Consider the following 17017-nt stretch of genomic DNA (forward strand, 5'->3'; position numbering starts at 1 on the left):
GAGTATCATCTCCGGCCAAAAGGAATCAGAAAGTGTAGGGAAGCATGTGCAGATATTCAAGTCCAACGCATATGCGATCCCCAATTTTATTTATATCAGGTAGTTGGTTAATATTTCACCATTTTGCCAGGCATAAGTCTGATAGACATGCCACGAATATGAGGTCTTTATAATTGTAATAATCTGCCTTGTTGGTCCTGCTCCCATGTGCATTTTGACTGCCATTTTCTTGTTTCAAATAATGCAGATTATATTCCCCCAATACATACTTGAATATATTCTCTATATAGTATAATTTTAGCTAGTTTTAAAGAGATACGGTAATTAATACAAGTAGTAGACACGGAGTTGCTTGAGTTGATGAGCAAGCTCATCGTGCGTGTCATGACTAATGATACGATGATTAAGTCGTACTACTAAGTTATCCGGGTTGAAGAAAGAAATGAAAAAAGGCAGCACATATACATCCACGTACTACTCATGATTTTAAGCCTTTCGACTTTAATCCTTTTAACAAACGGCACCTTGCTTTTCTATGTGGTCATGCATACTTTAAGAATAGGATGCTTCAATCAATGAAGCTGACAGAGAACTGATTGATTGCTTGATTTCCGCCAAAATCAACTCTCGCAGGTCATAATTGGGCCATCAAATTCCCCAAATCAATCAAAGAAGAGGTACCTGAAGTATTCACTAGCTTTGTTTGAGTCCGTGTATATCAGTAGTAGTACATTATCAAGTCGATGCATGCAGTTGACGCTGAATACGTCGGTGGTTATAGATGAACATACATACATGTTGCAGCTGGATGCTTTTATCTTTCTAGCGGAAAAGATAAAGTAAAAACTAAAGACAAGGCAAAAAAAAAAAAAACAAGTTTCTTAATAAAAAGACGACCACTGGACTTTAACTTGCTGTTATGCTTTTGCTTTAGTGCACAGTCCAGATCCAACTTGTCTTGAGTTTTAGAGAATTGTAATTGAGGATTCATATTACTGGAGTCATACAATCTAATTTTCACCCTAATCATTCAAGATAGTTTCTATCCATGATGTTACAGATGATGATGCTGTTGTGCGCATATTGCGACCACAAATTAAGAACATGCATTAGCATTCAGAATTAGAAAATAAAAGCACTATTCAATTTCCATCCACACAAAATGAAGAAACCAACATTTTTCGCCAATTATTAGTCAGCACCAACCAGAAGGAAGGTCCCTTTTGATGTTGGGCACATCAGTGCTGTTACCCTAATCTACCAAATAATTTGGAATACAATAACCAAATAAAGACTATAGTTAAACGTATCTTTATCCAGCTCAAAGGTTATAATACAATACCACATATATAAAACCCTCAACGCATATCAAAAATTGGCAATCAAATCATTACCCTCATTCATTATCTCGAAAATCATCTGGGGAACAGCTGGAGGCATGGTCCGCAATGTAAGAGAATTCTTGGTCGGAATGTCTGATGCGGCCAAACAGAAGAAGAGACGACTCTACATAGGCATATTTGCATTTGTTGTTGTAGTAGCTGTTGTTATCAGCATTGCAGTGGGAGTGAGCAGCTCCCACGGCTCCGATGGTTCTTCTGATCACTCCCACATTACTAGTTTTCGTGCCACAGCAGCTCATCTAGTCCTAAAAAACTCATGCAGCGCTACACTGTACCCGGAGTTGTGCTACTCAACAATTGCCTCCGTCCCCGGCATGTCCAAGAAGATTACAAGCCAAAAAGATGTGATTGAGCAAGCACTTAACATCACTCACCAAGTGGTTGAACAGACCTACTCCAGAATTAAGAAGCTGTCCATGCACAAACACTTAACCAAGAGAGAAAAAGTTGCGCTCAGCGACTGCTTAGAATTGATCGATGAGACGCTAGACGAGCTACATGAAACTTCGCAGGAGCTTGAAAAGTATTCTACTAAAAAATCGCTCAAACAACACGCAGATGATCTCAAAACATTCATCAGCTCAGCCATAACGAACCAGGAATCATGCATTGACGGCTTTTCTCACGACGGGGCGGATAAAAAAGTACGGAAAGAATTGCTTGCTAGCGAACACCGGGTGGAGAAAATGTGCAGTAACGCACTGGCCATGATCTGTAACATGACAAACACTGATATAGCTAACGAGGCAAAGCTAAAGGGAAGGAATCTTAAAGAGGAGGGATATGAGTACAACGTGTGGCCTCACTGGCTGTCTGCAGGAGACAGGAGGCTACTGCAGTCTTCGACGGTGACACCGAACGTTGTGGTGGCTGCAGACGGAAGCGGAGACTTCAAGAGGGTATCGGATGCAGTAGCCGCGGCGCCAGAGGGTAGCAGCAAAAGATATGTGATCAGGATAAAAGCAGGGGTGTACAGGGAAAATGTGGACGTGCCAAAGAAGAAGAAGAACATAATGTTTTTGGGTGACGGAAGAAGTAATACTATCATTACAGCTAGTCAGAATGTTCAAGATGGCAGCACCACTTTCAAGTCGGCCACCGTCGGTTAGTTATTTAAATTATCAAATTTTTCATAAATTAGTTCCTGTCAATTATTCTTTTCGAGAATCACTTTTTCCACTAGCTTCCATTTATAAGGAAGCACCGAGATCAGGATAGTTCTTTTACTAGATTATGATCAATATAACCACAAACACTAGAAGATGTTTTATACATACATAATTATTGTTTTCTGTAATACATGATGCAGCTGCAGTGGGGCCAGGATTCTTGGCACGAGACATAACATTCCAGAACACAGCCGGACCATCAAAGCATCAAGCCGTGGCTCTCCGAGTCGGATCAGACTTATCTGCATTCTACAAATGCGACATTTTGGCTTACCAAGACAGTCTCTACGTCCACTCCAATCGCCAATTTTTCATCAATTGCCTCATAGCTGGAACTGTCGATTTCATCTTTGGCAATGCGGCAGTTGTGCTACAAGATTGTGATATTCATGCTCGACTCCCAAACTCCGGTCAGAAAAACATGGTGACTGCCCAAGGCCGAACTGATCCGAATCAAAATACCGGTATTGTTATTCAGAAGTCTAGAATTGGCGCTACTTCTGATTTACAACCGAAGCAGAGCAGCTTTCCTACATATTTGGGACGGCCTTGGAAACAATATTCAAGAACGGTCGTTATGCAATCTTCCATAACCAATGTTATCCACCCGGATGGGTGGTTCCCTTGGGACGGAAACTTTGCACTGGACACATTGTACTATGCTGAGTACCGAAATACTGGTGCAGGGGCTGCTACGTCTGGGAGGGTAAAATGGAAGGGTTACAAAGTAATAACAAGTGCGACCGAGGCTCAAGGCTTTACTCCAGGAAGTTTTATTGCAGGTGGAAGTTGGCTCAGTTCGACTACCTTCCCATTTTCTCTTGGTCTATGAAATCTTTTTTTTCTTTAGTATCTTACTTTCATATATATTATCCATTCTATGTACGTTCTTATTTGAGCCAGATAAAGTCTGCTGTGTGGCATTGGACTACTGGTTCGTATCTGTGTAACATTCATATGTTTCGTCAAAGAAATTGTTTAAGTAGTCATGGAACATTTTGGGATAACTCTTACATCTTTTACTTCACCCCACACAAAAATTTTACAATATTGGTGAATATTTGGAATATGATTTCACCGCTTTTCTCCGATCCATCCTCCATATTGAATAGGAAACTCTGCGAATATTTTAAGTTGTAAACAGAATTATATATCAGGATGGTCGATCTACTCACTAACGTCAATAAGAACTTGTTTAAAAACAGATCAAATTCGAAAATGACTTATTTTGTGTGAATATAATTCATAAAAGATTTTGAGCTTATATCATTATTGTGAAATCAATTCACACGATCTTTACTTCACTGAATATAAATAGACATAAGCACAAGATATATAAGAAACTGAATTGCAATCGCCTAACTTGTCATTGACTAATTACAAATATTTTATCGCCGAATTAAAATCTTGAAAATCCGACAGGTTTAACATCCGGGAACAAATTTGGTGAGAAGTATTACCGAAGAATTAAGAATAAATTAACTGATTTGAAATGTTTCACCGGTAAAAACTGATGAAAGCAGGAAAAAAGAGAAGAGTAGAGCGGTTTTTTAAGGAGGTTGGAAAGTAAGATTTAATATTAAGAGTTGAAGGAAATTAACTGTTGACAGGGGAATGCGGGATGGAGTAAGTTGGGCTGTAAAAACGGTAGAAAACAGGGTAAGTGGGGACGAGAATCAAGAGCATAAAAGTGGATGCTGAGAAACGTGGGACTACTACGATGCGGAGATTTGTAGCCAACAGGTTGGTCAAAACAGCAGCAGCCGCGTCTCTTTTCTCCTCCAACAAAACCACCACCACCACCACAAGCAGCACGCCTCTTCTTTCTCGCTTCCTCACATCATCCCCTCCTCCAAATCCAATCATGCCTTCTCACTCTATCACTCTTGATTTCATCAATCCCAAGGTATGTGCTATCTTCAATTCACACTTATTCATCTTTTATCACTATTCCACTCTCTCTTGATTTTGATTTGCTTTTTGATTCGATTCATCCAGGTTATTGAATGTGAATATGCTGTCCGCGGTGAGATTGTTAATCTCGCTCAGGTATCATTACTGTTTCAATTTATAATCTAGTGATATATTATCATTCACCTCAATACGTTTCTTTATGTATCCTTTTTATGCTCAGAAATTACAACAAGAACTAGTTGATAAGCCCGGTTCTCACCCTTTTGATGAGGTATTCACTTCCACCGACTACTAGATAGTGCTAGGTTTGCGTTATTACGTACTTGCAACTGATTATCCCCTCTTGCTTCAATGCCAGATACTCTACTGTAATATTGGAAACCCTCAGTCTCTTAATCAGCAGCCTATTACCTTCTTCAGAGAGGTTTCTATTTCTGTCCCCGCCTTTTTTTTCTATGCACAATTTTGTTGGTAAATTGTTCATCTGCGTATTTTGCCAAATCCTCTCCAGGTCCTTGCACTATGTGATCATCCTGCCATCTTGGACAAGAGTGAAACACAAGGTTTGTTCAGGTGGGTAACTATTCCTATAAACTACATTAGGAAAACCGTTTAATAATGTTAAATGATGTTAGCAGTCTAGCTATACAGAGTAACATATTGGTTCCCAGGTCCGTGTTGTTCTTGTATGTTACCAGATTTGATAGACACTGATCATTCTGGGGAACCTAATATCTTAATTTAAAGAATGTAACTTATATGAGAACATGATAAATGTCTATAATACCAATTGCAATGTGTCGCCTATGGGCTATCACACTCGAAATCTCTTCATTTTGACGAGGAACTTATGTCTAAAACATAGAGTGGAAGGGTGTATTTGGATAATGGGCTGAAAGAAGAAATCTCGTCATTTGAAATTTGTTGCATATAGAGAAAGCCTTTATTGACCTTGTCTTTCCCTGATAACTTATTGCAGCGCTGATTCTATTGAAAGAGCTTGGCAAATCCTTGATCAAATCCCTGGGAGAGCCACTGGTGCGTATAGTCATAGCCAGGTACCACACTCGATTCTGTATAGATTGATAAACTGATTAAATAAGGCATTCTTATATTTGTATATAATGTTTAATGGTATTATTCTTTCTTTTTTTCCAAATTTTGATTCTTAAACCCTTCTTTTTTGTTTTATACTACAGGGTATTAAGGGGTTGCGTGATACTATTGCTGCTGGGATTGAAGCTCGTGACGGTTTTCCTGCAGATCCAAATGATCTTTTCTTAACAGATGGTGCAAGTCCTGCGGTAGTTTTAGTTTAACATTACCTCTGTCATTTTAAATTTCTAGAAATTACTGATGACAATGCTAGTTAAACCATTGCTAATAGCTTCTTTCTTTTTTATCAGGTTCATATGATGATGCAATTATTGATATCATCAAAGAATGATGGAATTCTTTGTCCAATTCCCCAGTACCCCTTGTACTCTGCTTCAATAGCCCTCCATGGTGGCACTCTTGTATGCTTTCTTTCCTTACAAATTTAATCACTATAACACTTTTAGGAGTTTGATCTACTACTTCAATGCATCTTGTGACTTGCCCAAGCTTAGCAGATATCTGATAACAATTACTTTGACTTCATACTGTTTTTTTAGGTGCCTTATTATCTTGATGAAGCAACAGGATGGGGATTGGAGATTTCTGAACTTAAAAGGCAGTTAGAAGATGCAAAGTCTAAGGGAGTCACTGTCAAGGCATTGGTTGTTATAAATCCAGGGAACCCAACTGGGCAGGTAAGACTAACTACTCTTAAAAGATTGGTAAAAGGAAATACACAGACCTTACACAAAATATCCTGCTTTGATGATGATTTCGCCCTCCTTCATTAGAATGATGCATTATAATTAACGTCCCAATTAAATATATATTAGGTACTTGCCGAGGAAAACCAACGAGATATTGTGGAGTTCTGCAAGGCAGAAGGTCTGGTACTTCTGGCTGATGAGGTGTGTAATGGAAAACTTCTGTATGATATTGCTTTGAATGAAAATTGGGCATCTGAACCTTCACTTTTAAATATATGTTTCTCAAATATATTATTTCTTGTCCTTGATTTATGCTTTGGTAATCCTGACAATTTAGGTATATCAAGAAAATGTTTATGTTTCTGAAAAGAAGTTTCACTCCTTCAAGAAAGTTTCCCGGTCCATGGGATATGGTGATAAGGATATCCCATTAGTATCTTTTCAATCTGTCTCTAAAGGTATGTCATATGGATTGGTGTAATCGTGGCACGCACAGACTCATATAATATCGTTTTAACTTTTAACATCAAGTTCAAATATGAAAAAACTCGAAATTATCTCTAGGGTATCATGGAGAGTGTGGAAAAAGAGGTGGTTACATGGAAGTGACTGGTTTTAGTCCTGAGATAAGGGAACAAATCTACAAGGTGGCTTCTGTGAACCTCTGTTCTAATATATCTGGTCAAATTCTTGCAAGTCTCGTCATGAGCCCTCCCAAGGTTATTATATCTCTCTTTGGAGGCCTTCCAGCGTTCCACTTATTACTACATTAGCATTAGTTAGTTATTAAGCAATAATATTCAAAAAGTATTTCCAATCAAACTAATTAATGCATGCAGGTGGGAGATGAGTCTTATGAGTCCTATACCGCAGAGAAAGACGGAATTCTTTCATCCTTAGCTAGACGTGCAAAGGTCAGTTCAAACCAAGTTCATAATACTGTAATATGCAGGTTTAAAATTTTCTTTGAATACATACACTCTAAGTCTAGAACTAGATCTATGAGTTTATACCAAGTCAACTGTTATCTTTAACAGAATATAATTAGAAAGGTTTATGTAATTGAAGTTGAGAAAGCTGGTGGCATACTCACCATTCCAGTGTTCTGCTGTGATATGACCGAAAAGTCTTTTAACAATTCGGGCACTACTTTGACATAAATTATTTTGCAAATTAGTAAACCGAGGTTAAGAACAGTCTGCACCTACATTTGGTCCTGGATGTGGTAAGATACATGATGGCCTGTGTTAAAACTAATAAACAATTCTGAAAAAGCTTTAGACGTTATGCTTGTGTAATTTATTATCACTAGTAACTAGAGGGATTGACATATTGATTACATATCCGCTCCACCTGCAACCTTTTACATCTCTCGAGCCTTTGACTCTTTGTACACGAGGCAAAGAATTGTGCATAGTAAAAGAATTGTGCATCCTGTTACATGTCTCGGTGATCTTGGTTTTGCACAGATAACTCTAAGTCGTGTGCTAAGTTGTTTCCTTGTACCCATGGCAGACACTAGAAGATGCCTTCAATGGTTTAGAAGGCATTACATGCAACAAAGCGGAAGGTGCAATGTATCTTTTCCCACGCCTTCACCTGCCTGAGAAAGCAATAAAGGCCGCAGAATCTGCAAAAACAGCACCAGATGCATTCTATGCTCGCCGCCTCCTTAATGCCACTGGCATTGTTGTTGTTCCTGGATCCGGGTTCCGCCAGGTGTGTGTTGATGACATTCTTCACTAATATTTCAACTATATCTGTTCTTTCGCTCGCACCAAAAAATGGTATTATCCAGTTAATATGAGTATCGATTGTGCTATTTGGAACTATATGAAAGTACTATAGATAATACAACTAACAATAAATGGGTAACGATGCAACATCAAGGAAAAGTTATTTGAAGTTACCATTGCCATGTCACTGTTTCTAGTTATGATTTACCTTTGGATTTGTGTAATGCCCGAATCCGTGAGACAATATAGATCATAATTGCATACGGTCCATACGGAGGAGTTATGTTGCTTTCTTGTATCTAATACCCATCCTCTTAATCATGGTTTTGACAGGTTCCTGGAACTTGGCATATTCGATGCACGATATTGCCTCCAGAGGACAAGATTCCAGCTATCGTTGAGCGGTTGACTGAGTTCCATAAAGGATTTATGAATGAGTTCCGTGACTAAGAGTCTATGTGTCCTGGATTTTTTCCCTGAATAAAGTGTTGCGCCAAACTGTATTATTCTTGGTAATAACTATTTTGTTTTTATCAGTTTTGAGACCATACTGTAGCATAACTATAAAGTTATGACAGAATCCTGAGACAATGTTAGACCATCTCTGTATCAAATGTTACTACTTTATAGAGAAAGTTTGATATATTGAAAAGCTGACTTTTTGGGAGCAACTAAGCAAAGCATATGTATAAGTTGAATGCTGGAGACGGTATTATTGTGGATTCTCTGTTAATTTGAAATTCTGTTGCAAATAAGCTTCACTTCTTACTTATATTTCTCATGCTACGAGCTTTAAGAAATAGTGAATGGTCAATCAATATTATTTTGTGATATTTCAGTTGATTTTGAGATTTCATTGCAATTCATCTTCACTTTTACATATCTTTTAATATTATCTAGTTTCTGTTCTTTTGGTCAAAATATAGAAGAGGCATTCAGTATTAGAATTTCCTTGTCTCTAGTCATCTTCATTTAAGTTCATTTACAGCCATGTTGATTATAGGTCATACTAGAGTACAGCTTCATTACCAATCTGGATTCCAGAATGCATATCCTATAGTGACATTTTGTTAATGGGTCCATCGGCTTGAGCAGCTGAAATAGCATGGAAAAACATAAAGCATAAGGCCAGAATATTAATTGCACAATAACATAAAGCCAGATATTTTAGTTGCACAATAGCACAAGGCCAGAATCAGTTGGAAGCTCAAGCCAATTTATATTCAGTAACTAAAGTTTAGGTCGAATAGGTATGAATATATTTCAATCTGTTTTTAAGAAGCCTGGGCTTGTTCCAACAATAGTAACGAGTAAATGGTTGACAATCCATATGGAAAAGCGAGTTGCATTACAATGCCAGAACTATTACAAACAGTAATGGACGAAGTACAATTTCATAAACGACTGATGACAGCCTCCACCTCTGCAGGGGTGTACAAATGGTAAGATGGAGCCACCTTTGCTATATCCACATTATTGGGGGTTACCTATTACCATGAAACAATGTTAGTTCATAGATGTGGTTCAGGCACCGAAATGTGGAATCCTAACTGGACATAAACAATCTCTTTGGTGATCTCTTACGAATCATTTAGGCTTTTAAGCCTCACCATCACATAGAACACTCGTTAAAAAAAATAATAATGCAATGCTATGTAAAGCATTACAAAGTTGACAGATTTCATTTTGCCTTCTACAAATTTCATATAGGTATATAGTATCTTACTTTTTCTTCCATTACTTGCTTCAAAATGGAAAGGGCAATTGTTTCAGCTTCTTTGAGGGTTAAATCCTGCAAATGAAAATTACAAGTTTAAAAAATATGCATAAGTCACAAAATGTTTAAAAATACTCGCCAAGTGTATCAGTATCAAGTAAATCGCATCTTTTGTCACCCGGACGGACGGACTCTTCATTTTACCCTGCCTGACACTCGACACTCATTAAAATTTTCATGCCAAAAACATGTAAAATTTTCAAAATGTTATCGAGTCCAAAACTTGGACATGTATTTATGTTGGAAATTTCCACATAAGTCCGGGTAACAAAGTTGTAGGGCAAAACAATAACTTCTTTGATTCCAGCAAAAATCCTAACATGGTTTGAACATAAAACTCAATCCCGTAATCACACAAGATACCTTGTTATATTGCTCCTGCAGAGAGCTGTCTGCACCTTCAGAACCAGAACCAATAGCTTTACCATTACACTGCCAGAATGTGCCTGAAGGATCTGTATAATACCTGCACACGTTAATGCTAAGTTGTTACCTGACCAAATTTTGAAAATTCCTAGACTTAAGAACATCAAGGATGAGGAAATTATAGAATTAAAAGCAATTAATTAATATAAACATGATGCACACAACCCCCCCCCCCCCCCCCCCCCCCAAAACTGAATTAATAATAATAATAATAATTAGATAGATAGATACATAAATAAATTAAACACCTCCACGAGCCATGAGGAAAAAATCAGTTACTGCACAGTGGAAAGAACAAGAGATTCCAGCATACACAAGGGTAAAAAGGTATGAATTAGTATTCAATTACAGGAATGGAATAACATAAACTAAAGACGTAGAGGATGCGGGTTTCTCTTAAGCATTGAAACACTTGGCAAAATGAATATCATTTATAACTACGCAGTACAAAGACTTGCCACAGACATACATGTTTCTGCTGCATGGCTTCTTCTGCAATTTAGATGATATTACTAGCATGATGAAGCAAAGTGAAAAAATCAAATGAAAAAACTAAAAAACAAAAAGAAAGAGGCATTCAGGAGAGTGATAATAATTATCAAATTATGTGAAGCTGATAGCAATTTGAAGAACAAAAGAATCAGTAAGGATACTTACAAACTGGGACCATTCTCATCATGGCCCGCAATCAGTAAGGACACCCCAAACGGTCGAGACTGTGGAGGCAAAACATTAAAACATTATAATGCACGTCAATGCAAGCATAGAAATCTAGTATATATCATATATACAAATGGAAACTGAAATTTTAACAAGGAATATACATCAATAGTAAGTGGGAACCACCTTCATGAAAGATCTTGTGTAACTCTAATTTTCAACTTTGTAATATAAAAAAAGTTTCTTGAGACACATGACAGGCAAACTTAAGTTAATCTATAAGCTCAGCTACTGTTACGATGTTACCAAGCAATAAAGCTTAGAGAAGCCAAAATTTACTAGGATACTCTCAAAGAAGATTGCATAGTGATAGGAGAAAAAAAACTCGTAGTGTACAGTCCACGTTTGTCAGGAACGAGGATTCCCAAGGCATTCAAAGGAAAAGGCTATATAACCCAGTTTAACATCTCCAATTACACCAAATAGACATATTTATAAATTTCTCAAAGCAAAAACAATAGCAGTAAATTGCTAAGAAGTATGAATATGCTACAAATGCAAGCAACTTCCGAAGTTGCTCACATAATACAGAAAACACCCCAGGGTCTACAAAGGGGAATAGCAAGTGAAGTTTGTTAGAAAATTGTTTACTAGTAGCTTGGAGAGGAAGGGGGCTAGTGGATAGAATATAAGCTAAAGGGCTGAATAGGAAGAGTCATGTGATACGATACATATGTATTGAGTTTGGGGGTACACATGGTGGTAGTTACGGGGGGGAATGGAGGTGGAACAAGGTGGAGATTTATAGTACTAGACTTTCCACTGTTTGACGACTATCAAACAGATATATTGATTTTGAGAGCGGAACGATACTTCAGTTTTTATCGCCTGATAAAGGAAAAATCAGAGGTGGCTGTAGTGGTGTTGGAGGGTGACGAGCTGTCTTGGTTGCACTGTAGTACGATTTACTGCTAAGAGGAACTGCTCTGACAGTTTCGAACAAACATTGGGGGTTACTGAACAGTGGTTGGATCATCGCCATTTGTACGCCCCAAGCATCCATTCTCTACCTTAACTGTAGCAACAGTTTTAATTAAGTGTAAGGGCTTCATGGATTTTCAGGAACTATAGTTTCATAATAAGACATGGTTTTTATGAGTCTCTTTTTGTGGGAGATGTTCCCTCTTGAAGGGAGTGGCCCTGCACCGAAGAACTGTGTACCACCACAATCTAATGGATAAACCATAGTAGATAATACTAAGAGACTGAAGACTTACCTTCACTGTTCCATTAGAGACAAACCAAGAGCATGAGCTAGCGGGTTGCCATAGGAGGAAGTTTGGTATAATACATCAGTGCATTCAACCAACAACACCTTCTAAGGCTCCTTACAGCCAGGACACTGCTCAAGGTAAAAGGTGTCTGGAGGAATCTACAAGAAGATTTCTATCACATGGATGCAGTTTTTCAGGTGGGGGATATAGTGCAACTTTAAATAAGGTTTAATCGTCACCATTCATTAGCTAAGCGTCTGTGGGGAAGCTTGATGATTGTTACTATGGTCCTTATAAAATGCTGCAGCGACTTGGCCGGATCACTTACAAGATGGACTTGCCTAGTACTGCAAGAATCCACTCAATCTTTCATTTTCCCAATTAAAGGCTGCCACTAGCTACTTACCAGTGTCCCTTGCTATCCTTCCCTGGATTTCTCTTAAGTTGATGTTAGAAGTGGAACTGGAAGAAGTGGTTGGAGCCTCTTGACCAATATCATATCTATTTTCAGATTTCTGGGTTATTTACTTGCATTATTTAGTTGATTAAGCTTTTTTGTAAAGCTAATTAATAGCAGAATACACATAAAAAAACTAAGTAAAAGAGATGAGAGTGGCAAGAAAGTCATTAGTGCTAGTCCTAAAACAATTATATTTCCTTTGGATATCAACAAATTGCATAAAACAGGGGTCATCACATAAGTATTTATTATATTTGTTTCACACTTGCTCAATTTTATGGAAATTAATATATCCTTCTCTATATAGTAAAACCATAGGGTTCGTGATCTCGTATAAACCAAATAAATATGGGTAAGGACGTTGGGTCTCTAACTCTGCACTGCTATGTAATTTATTATTACTCCATACCAATATTTCAGGATATGGCTAGTAGTCCACAAAATTCTATTTGTGATCCTGTGAAAAAAAAGCCAGTATAGAGTTTTGATATATAACTTGAACACAAGTAATCAATCTAAATGATTAAACGGCTCACTACCTGGATTGTAGAATTACTAGCACTTCAAATGCACATCAAAACTGAACACCTAGGACTGACTTATAATGCCGCCTTAAAAATAATCCTTACACAGTCATTGACCCGCATTTGGCAGAGGGTTAGACTGCCCGGTCCTCCAGAATATAGGACCGTGACTGTGGGAATGAAAAAGAAAACTCAACTCTAAAATGAACTTCATACTCTTAAGTTTTTGTGCAGGAACGAAGAAACACGAGCTTTTAATATTTGTAAGAACCCTGAAGCTTAGGAATGTGACAGCTAAACGACTTCACAACCTCTATATTGGCTCAGCTTAATAAACAAAAAATATTTGACGTGGACATGTTGTTCCAAAACTTTTGGCCTGGCAACTATGGATAAGTAATGCAAGAGGAAGACGTTTTAATGAGCTGCATGTCTACAGGTGATTTTCTGGCGGCAATACAATAGTACAACAGGATAAAAAAGAGAAGTATATGATAGCCAGTGACATAAAAATGAACTATAGAACTGCCAACTAACCATTGATTCTTCGTCACCTTCACCAAACCGCAAAGCCAGATCACAAAGTGCTTGAGTAGTGGACTCAACACTCATGGGTTCACCATACGAAAATCTATGATTCTAACATAAAAAATTTGAATATTAAGAAAATAACCTGTTAACTTATCTCATACGTGGAACCAATAATCCAAATGATAACAAGAGATATACCTGAGTTTCAACTCGTGCGTGTTCCACAAGTGTGCGGGCATCAGCGATTAATCCACTCATTGCACAACCTATGTGCGCATCAATTTCCATGATTTTTTCAACACTACTAGGCTCCTACAAGAAATTTTACACATGGTGATTAAAGCAACAACTTTCTTGTGAGCAAATTTATTTTTTCCGCAATGCCAGTAGTAATACTGTAATTGATAGATTAAATACATGGTAAACTAGGAAACAAAAAAGAGAGGGGGGGGAGACAAATACCAAAAGTGGGGAGGTAATACGTTTTTCAACAGCAAGAACAACACCTTCCTTGGTCTTTAAACCGATAGCAGTTGAACCTAACTGTAAGAAGGCAGGCAAGCAAGCCAATGATGCAGGGTCTAAAATATAAGTAATATAATCATACAAGTAATTTTAATAGCTAAGCACGAGCTCAAATGAACACAACAGATAATTACTAATTAATAAAACAATGTGGGGAGGGTAGGGTATAGTAGTACCTTGATGGCCTCAATAGCGTATTCAACCTGGAACAATCTACCTTCTGGAGAGAATGTATTAACACCTCTATCGTACTCGGTCCTTTAATCAAAAACAAAAACCACAAAGATACATACAATCCTACATTATTATATAACATAATACCAATTTGTGTGTATAGCAAAGCCCTAGTTAATCTCACCTGGTGAGAAACATGTTAAGTGTGATCTTCTACAGATATCTGCAAGCAGCAAAAAGAGATGATGGAGATGTAAGTAAAACACATACTACGATTTTAAATTCAGATCACAAATGTAATAATCAAAAAATGGTTAAAAGTAACATATCTTACATCCTCGCACTGTGAAAAATGGTGAAGAAAGAAGTATACTCGTTGTGAGGCAAGTTGTTACTGTGCTTTAAACTATAACCAAGCCCCCTTCTTGTGAAGCAAGTCAAGCAGAACACTCATAAAGCAACTACCACGTTACGGGCTGACAATTAATCGGATCCCAGTTCAGTTTTGGGCTCATGCCGATCTCGCCTTTAGAATGTTTCTACTCATCTCCTCAATTTGAAAATCTGACAAAAATATAATCAAATTACTTAATGCCAATTAATACCATGAAAAATATTTAAACTTATGCATCACAATTTGATAGTTAGGGGTCATTTGTTAAATCTGGATGATCATTTCTGGATGAGTGAATTTCTGGATGATGAGTTAATCTGAATGTGTGAATGAATGATGTTGTTTGTTATTTTTTTTTCTGCGTATCTGGATGATTAGCCCAAGTTACTCTTAAATATATTATTTTATTAAATTTTATTATATTATTGATAGGAAATGGAACTTGAATCATATAATGATTTTTTTAATATTGTATCAAATTACAAAATATTCATATATTCTATTATTATATTTTAATATAGATGTCATGCTAAATAATCAATATTATTATACAAAATAAATTTTAGCCGACTGATGTTTAAAAACAAATTATACTTCTTGTTACCCATATACTTATATCAGGTGGATTTTATTTCTTTAAAATTATAATATTTTTTAATAATATAATATATATTTAATTTTAAAATACAAATGTTAATTTTTTTATATAATTGGGCTCATTAACATATATTTTAATATTTAAAAGCGAAATTCCAAAATGTTAAAATTTCAATATTCCAAAATTATAAATAATTAAATATAAATATATAAAATAATTTAAGAGATTAGTGTTATTAAGTGATTATTTGTCAAATCTGAATAATATAATAAAAGATAAATTAATTATATGTTTTTTATTCAAGCTATTATATATACTAGCTTATAACGAGAGCTTTTTAATTATTTATAAACTTTTTAAATATATTTTAAATGGTGTGAAAAAATTTAATTTATAAATAATAAATTAAAATTATATGTATCATGCCAAATTATTAAATTCTTTCTATCAAATTCTAAATTATTTTAAGTAGAATATGTGACGCCAACTCCTATTAGATTATATTTATAAATGTATTTTATATTAGAATTATTATAATGTGATTTAAATATTTTTCAAAATTTTTTAATGGTTCGAGATTAAAATTGATAAACACAATTTGTTTTGAATTAAAAAGATGAATCATAAACATGCAATAAGATGGTAGAATTTGTTTTGGATTAAGAAAAAAATTTTGTATTCGTTTCTCACATAAATCGGGCTTATTAATTTTAAAATATATTAGATAAAAATAATTTTGTGACGGTGCGATTTATATGATTCTACAAATAAAATTGGTAGAAAATATTTATTTTGGATTTAAAAAAATCATAAACACGTGAAATACAGAATTTGTTTTGGATTCAGAAAAAGAATTATAAACATGCAAGTAAATATCAGTTGTCTTATGGAAGAGAAGTTAATTTTATTCTAATCTAACGGTGCTTATTTGTTCAATATACGATCCGATGGGATAAAAATAATTTTGTGATGATGCGATTCATAAGATTCTACAATTAAAATTTGCAGGAAGTATGTATTTTGGATTAAAAAAAACCAAAAACACATGAAAGACAGAATTTGTTTTGGATTCAAAAAAGGAATTATAAACATGCAAGTAGATGTCAGTTTCCTTATAGAACAGAATTTAATTTTGTTCTAATCTAACGGTGCTTATTTGTTCAATATACGATCGAATAGATGATAAGCTTTTGGACCATAGGACCATGCGACCAAATTATCTCCCTTACGCTTAATATATATAAGTATATAATTTTAATCTCCTTAATTTTATTTATTCACAGCTCTTTATCTAAATTTAAACTTCATCATAGGATCATAAGTTCAAACATTACCTCAGCCAAATGCATTCGTTCTCTGGGCAACACTGTTTCTTGTTTCGTTATTTATAATTTAAATTTTAATATCATTTTATTAATATTTTAGTATTAATGAGTTGAATTTTAATTAAATTATATTAACCAGCTGATGATACGTTCTCACGAAAATTTAACTTTTACAATTTATTATAATCTATTTATGAATATTTTTTCTTTTATTAATATGTGATGATTATATTCAATTAATTTTAAATCATATTTTTCATATTTTGTATCTCTTCATATATGAAAAAAGATATTAATCATGTAACATATTAGAGTCAGAAAG

The 17017-nt window shown here is 35.7% G+C and overlaps 3 protein-coding genes across 3 annotated transcripts; 2 read left to right on the forward strand and 1 right to left on the reverse strand.

Moving 5' to 3' along the window:
• The first annotated feature begins 1276 nt into the window (after positions 1–1276).
• Positions 1277–3561, forward strand: LOC108222961 (pectinesterase). Its single transcript, XM_017396961.2, has 2 exons — positions 1277–2507; positions 2713–3561. Exons 1-2 carry the CDS (start codon positions 1439–1441, stop codon positions 3402–3404), a joined length of 1761 nt encoding a protein of 586 aa, XP_017252450.1. The 5' UTR covers positions 1277–1438; the 3' UTR covers positions 3405–3561.
• Positions 3562–4116: 555 nt separating this feature from the next.
• LOC108222962 (alanine aminotransferase 2) lies at positions 4117–8698 on the forward strand. Its single transcript, XM_017396962.2, has 15 exons — positions 4117–4478; positions 4571–4621; positions 4707–4757; positions 4845–4910; positions 4998–5059; positions 5466–5544; positions 5686–5790; positions 5893–6003; positions 6142–6279; positions 6418–6492; positions 6629–6749; positions 6856–7010; positions 7131–7205; positions 7807–8010; positions 8361–8698. The coding sequence occupies exons 1-15, from the start codon at positions 4293–4295 to the stop codon at positions 8475–8477; spliced, it is 1596 nt and encodes a 531-aa protein (XP_017252451.1). The 5' UTR covers positions 4117–4292; the 3' UTR covers positions 8478–8698.
• Positions 8699–9222: 524 nt separating this feature from the next.
• LOC108220210 (proteasome subunit alpha type-5) lies at positions 9223–14922 on the reverse strand. The gene is made up of 10 exons (XM_017393911.2): positions 14713–14922; positions 14563–14601; positions 14381–14462; positions 14142–14222; positions 13878–13991; positions 13686–13787; positions 10888–10946; positions 10168–10270; positions 9754–9819; positions 9223–9514 (listed from the first exon to the last, which is right to left on the reverse strand). The coding sequence occupies exons 2-10, from the start codon at positions 14574–14576 to the stop codon at positions 9422–9424; spliced, it is 714 nt and encodes a 237-aa protein (XP_017249400.1). The 5' UTR covers positions 14577–14601; positions 14713–14922; the 3' UTR covers positions 9223–9421.
• Between the last annotated feature and the right edge of the window lie 2095 nt (positions 14923–17017).

This window comes from Daucus carota, chromosome 5 (genome assembly GCF_001625215.2).
Source record: "Daucus carota subsp. sativus chromosome 5, DH1 v3.0, whole genome shotgun sequence".
Classification (NCBI taxonomy): Eukaryota; Viridiplantae; Streptophyta; class Magnoliopsida; order Apiales; family Apiaceae; genus Daucus; species Daucus carota.

What these genes read in the sequence shown, in the direction of transcription:
- LOC108222961 (XM_017396961.2), top strand. Translation starts at nt 1,439, where the DNA reads ATGGTCCGCAATGTAAGAGAATTCTTGGTCGGAATGTCTGATGCGGCC. An exon ending in TTTCAAGTCGGCCACCGTCG is followed by an intron (nt 2,508 to 2,712) that starts GTTAGTTATTTA and finishes TACATGATGCAG; the next exon opens with CTGCAGTGGGGCCAGGATTC.
- LOC108222962 (XM_017396962.2), top strand. Translation starts at nt 4,293, where the DNA reads ATGCGGAGATTTGTAGCCAACAGGTTGGTCAAAACAGCAGCAGCCGCG. An exon ending in CCTTAGCTAGACGTGCAAAG is followed by an intron (nt 7,206 to 7,806) that starts GTCAGTTCAAAC and finishes TACCCATGGCAG; the next exon opens with ACACTAGAAGATGCCTTCAA. An exon ending in CTGGATCCGGGTTCCGCCAG is followed by an intron (nt 8,011 to 8,360) that starts GTGTGTGTTGAT and finishes TGGTTTTGACAG; the next exon opens with GTTCCTGGAACTTGGCATAT.
- LOC108220210 (XM_017393911.2), bottom strand. An exon ending in ACGCTATTGAGGCCATCAAG is followed by an intron (nt 14,223 to 14,380) that starts GTACTACTATAC and finishes GCCTTCTTACAG; the next exon opens with TTAGGTTCAACTGCTATCGG. An exon ending in GATGAGAATGGTCCCAGTTT is followed by an intron (nt 10,271 to 10,887) that starts GTAAGTATCCTT and finishes TAACGTGTGCAG; the next exon opens with GTATTATACAGATCCTTCAG.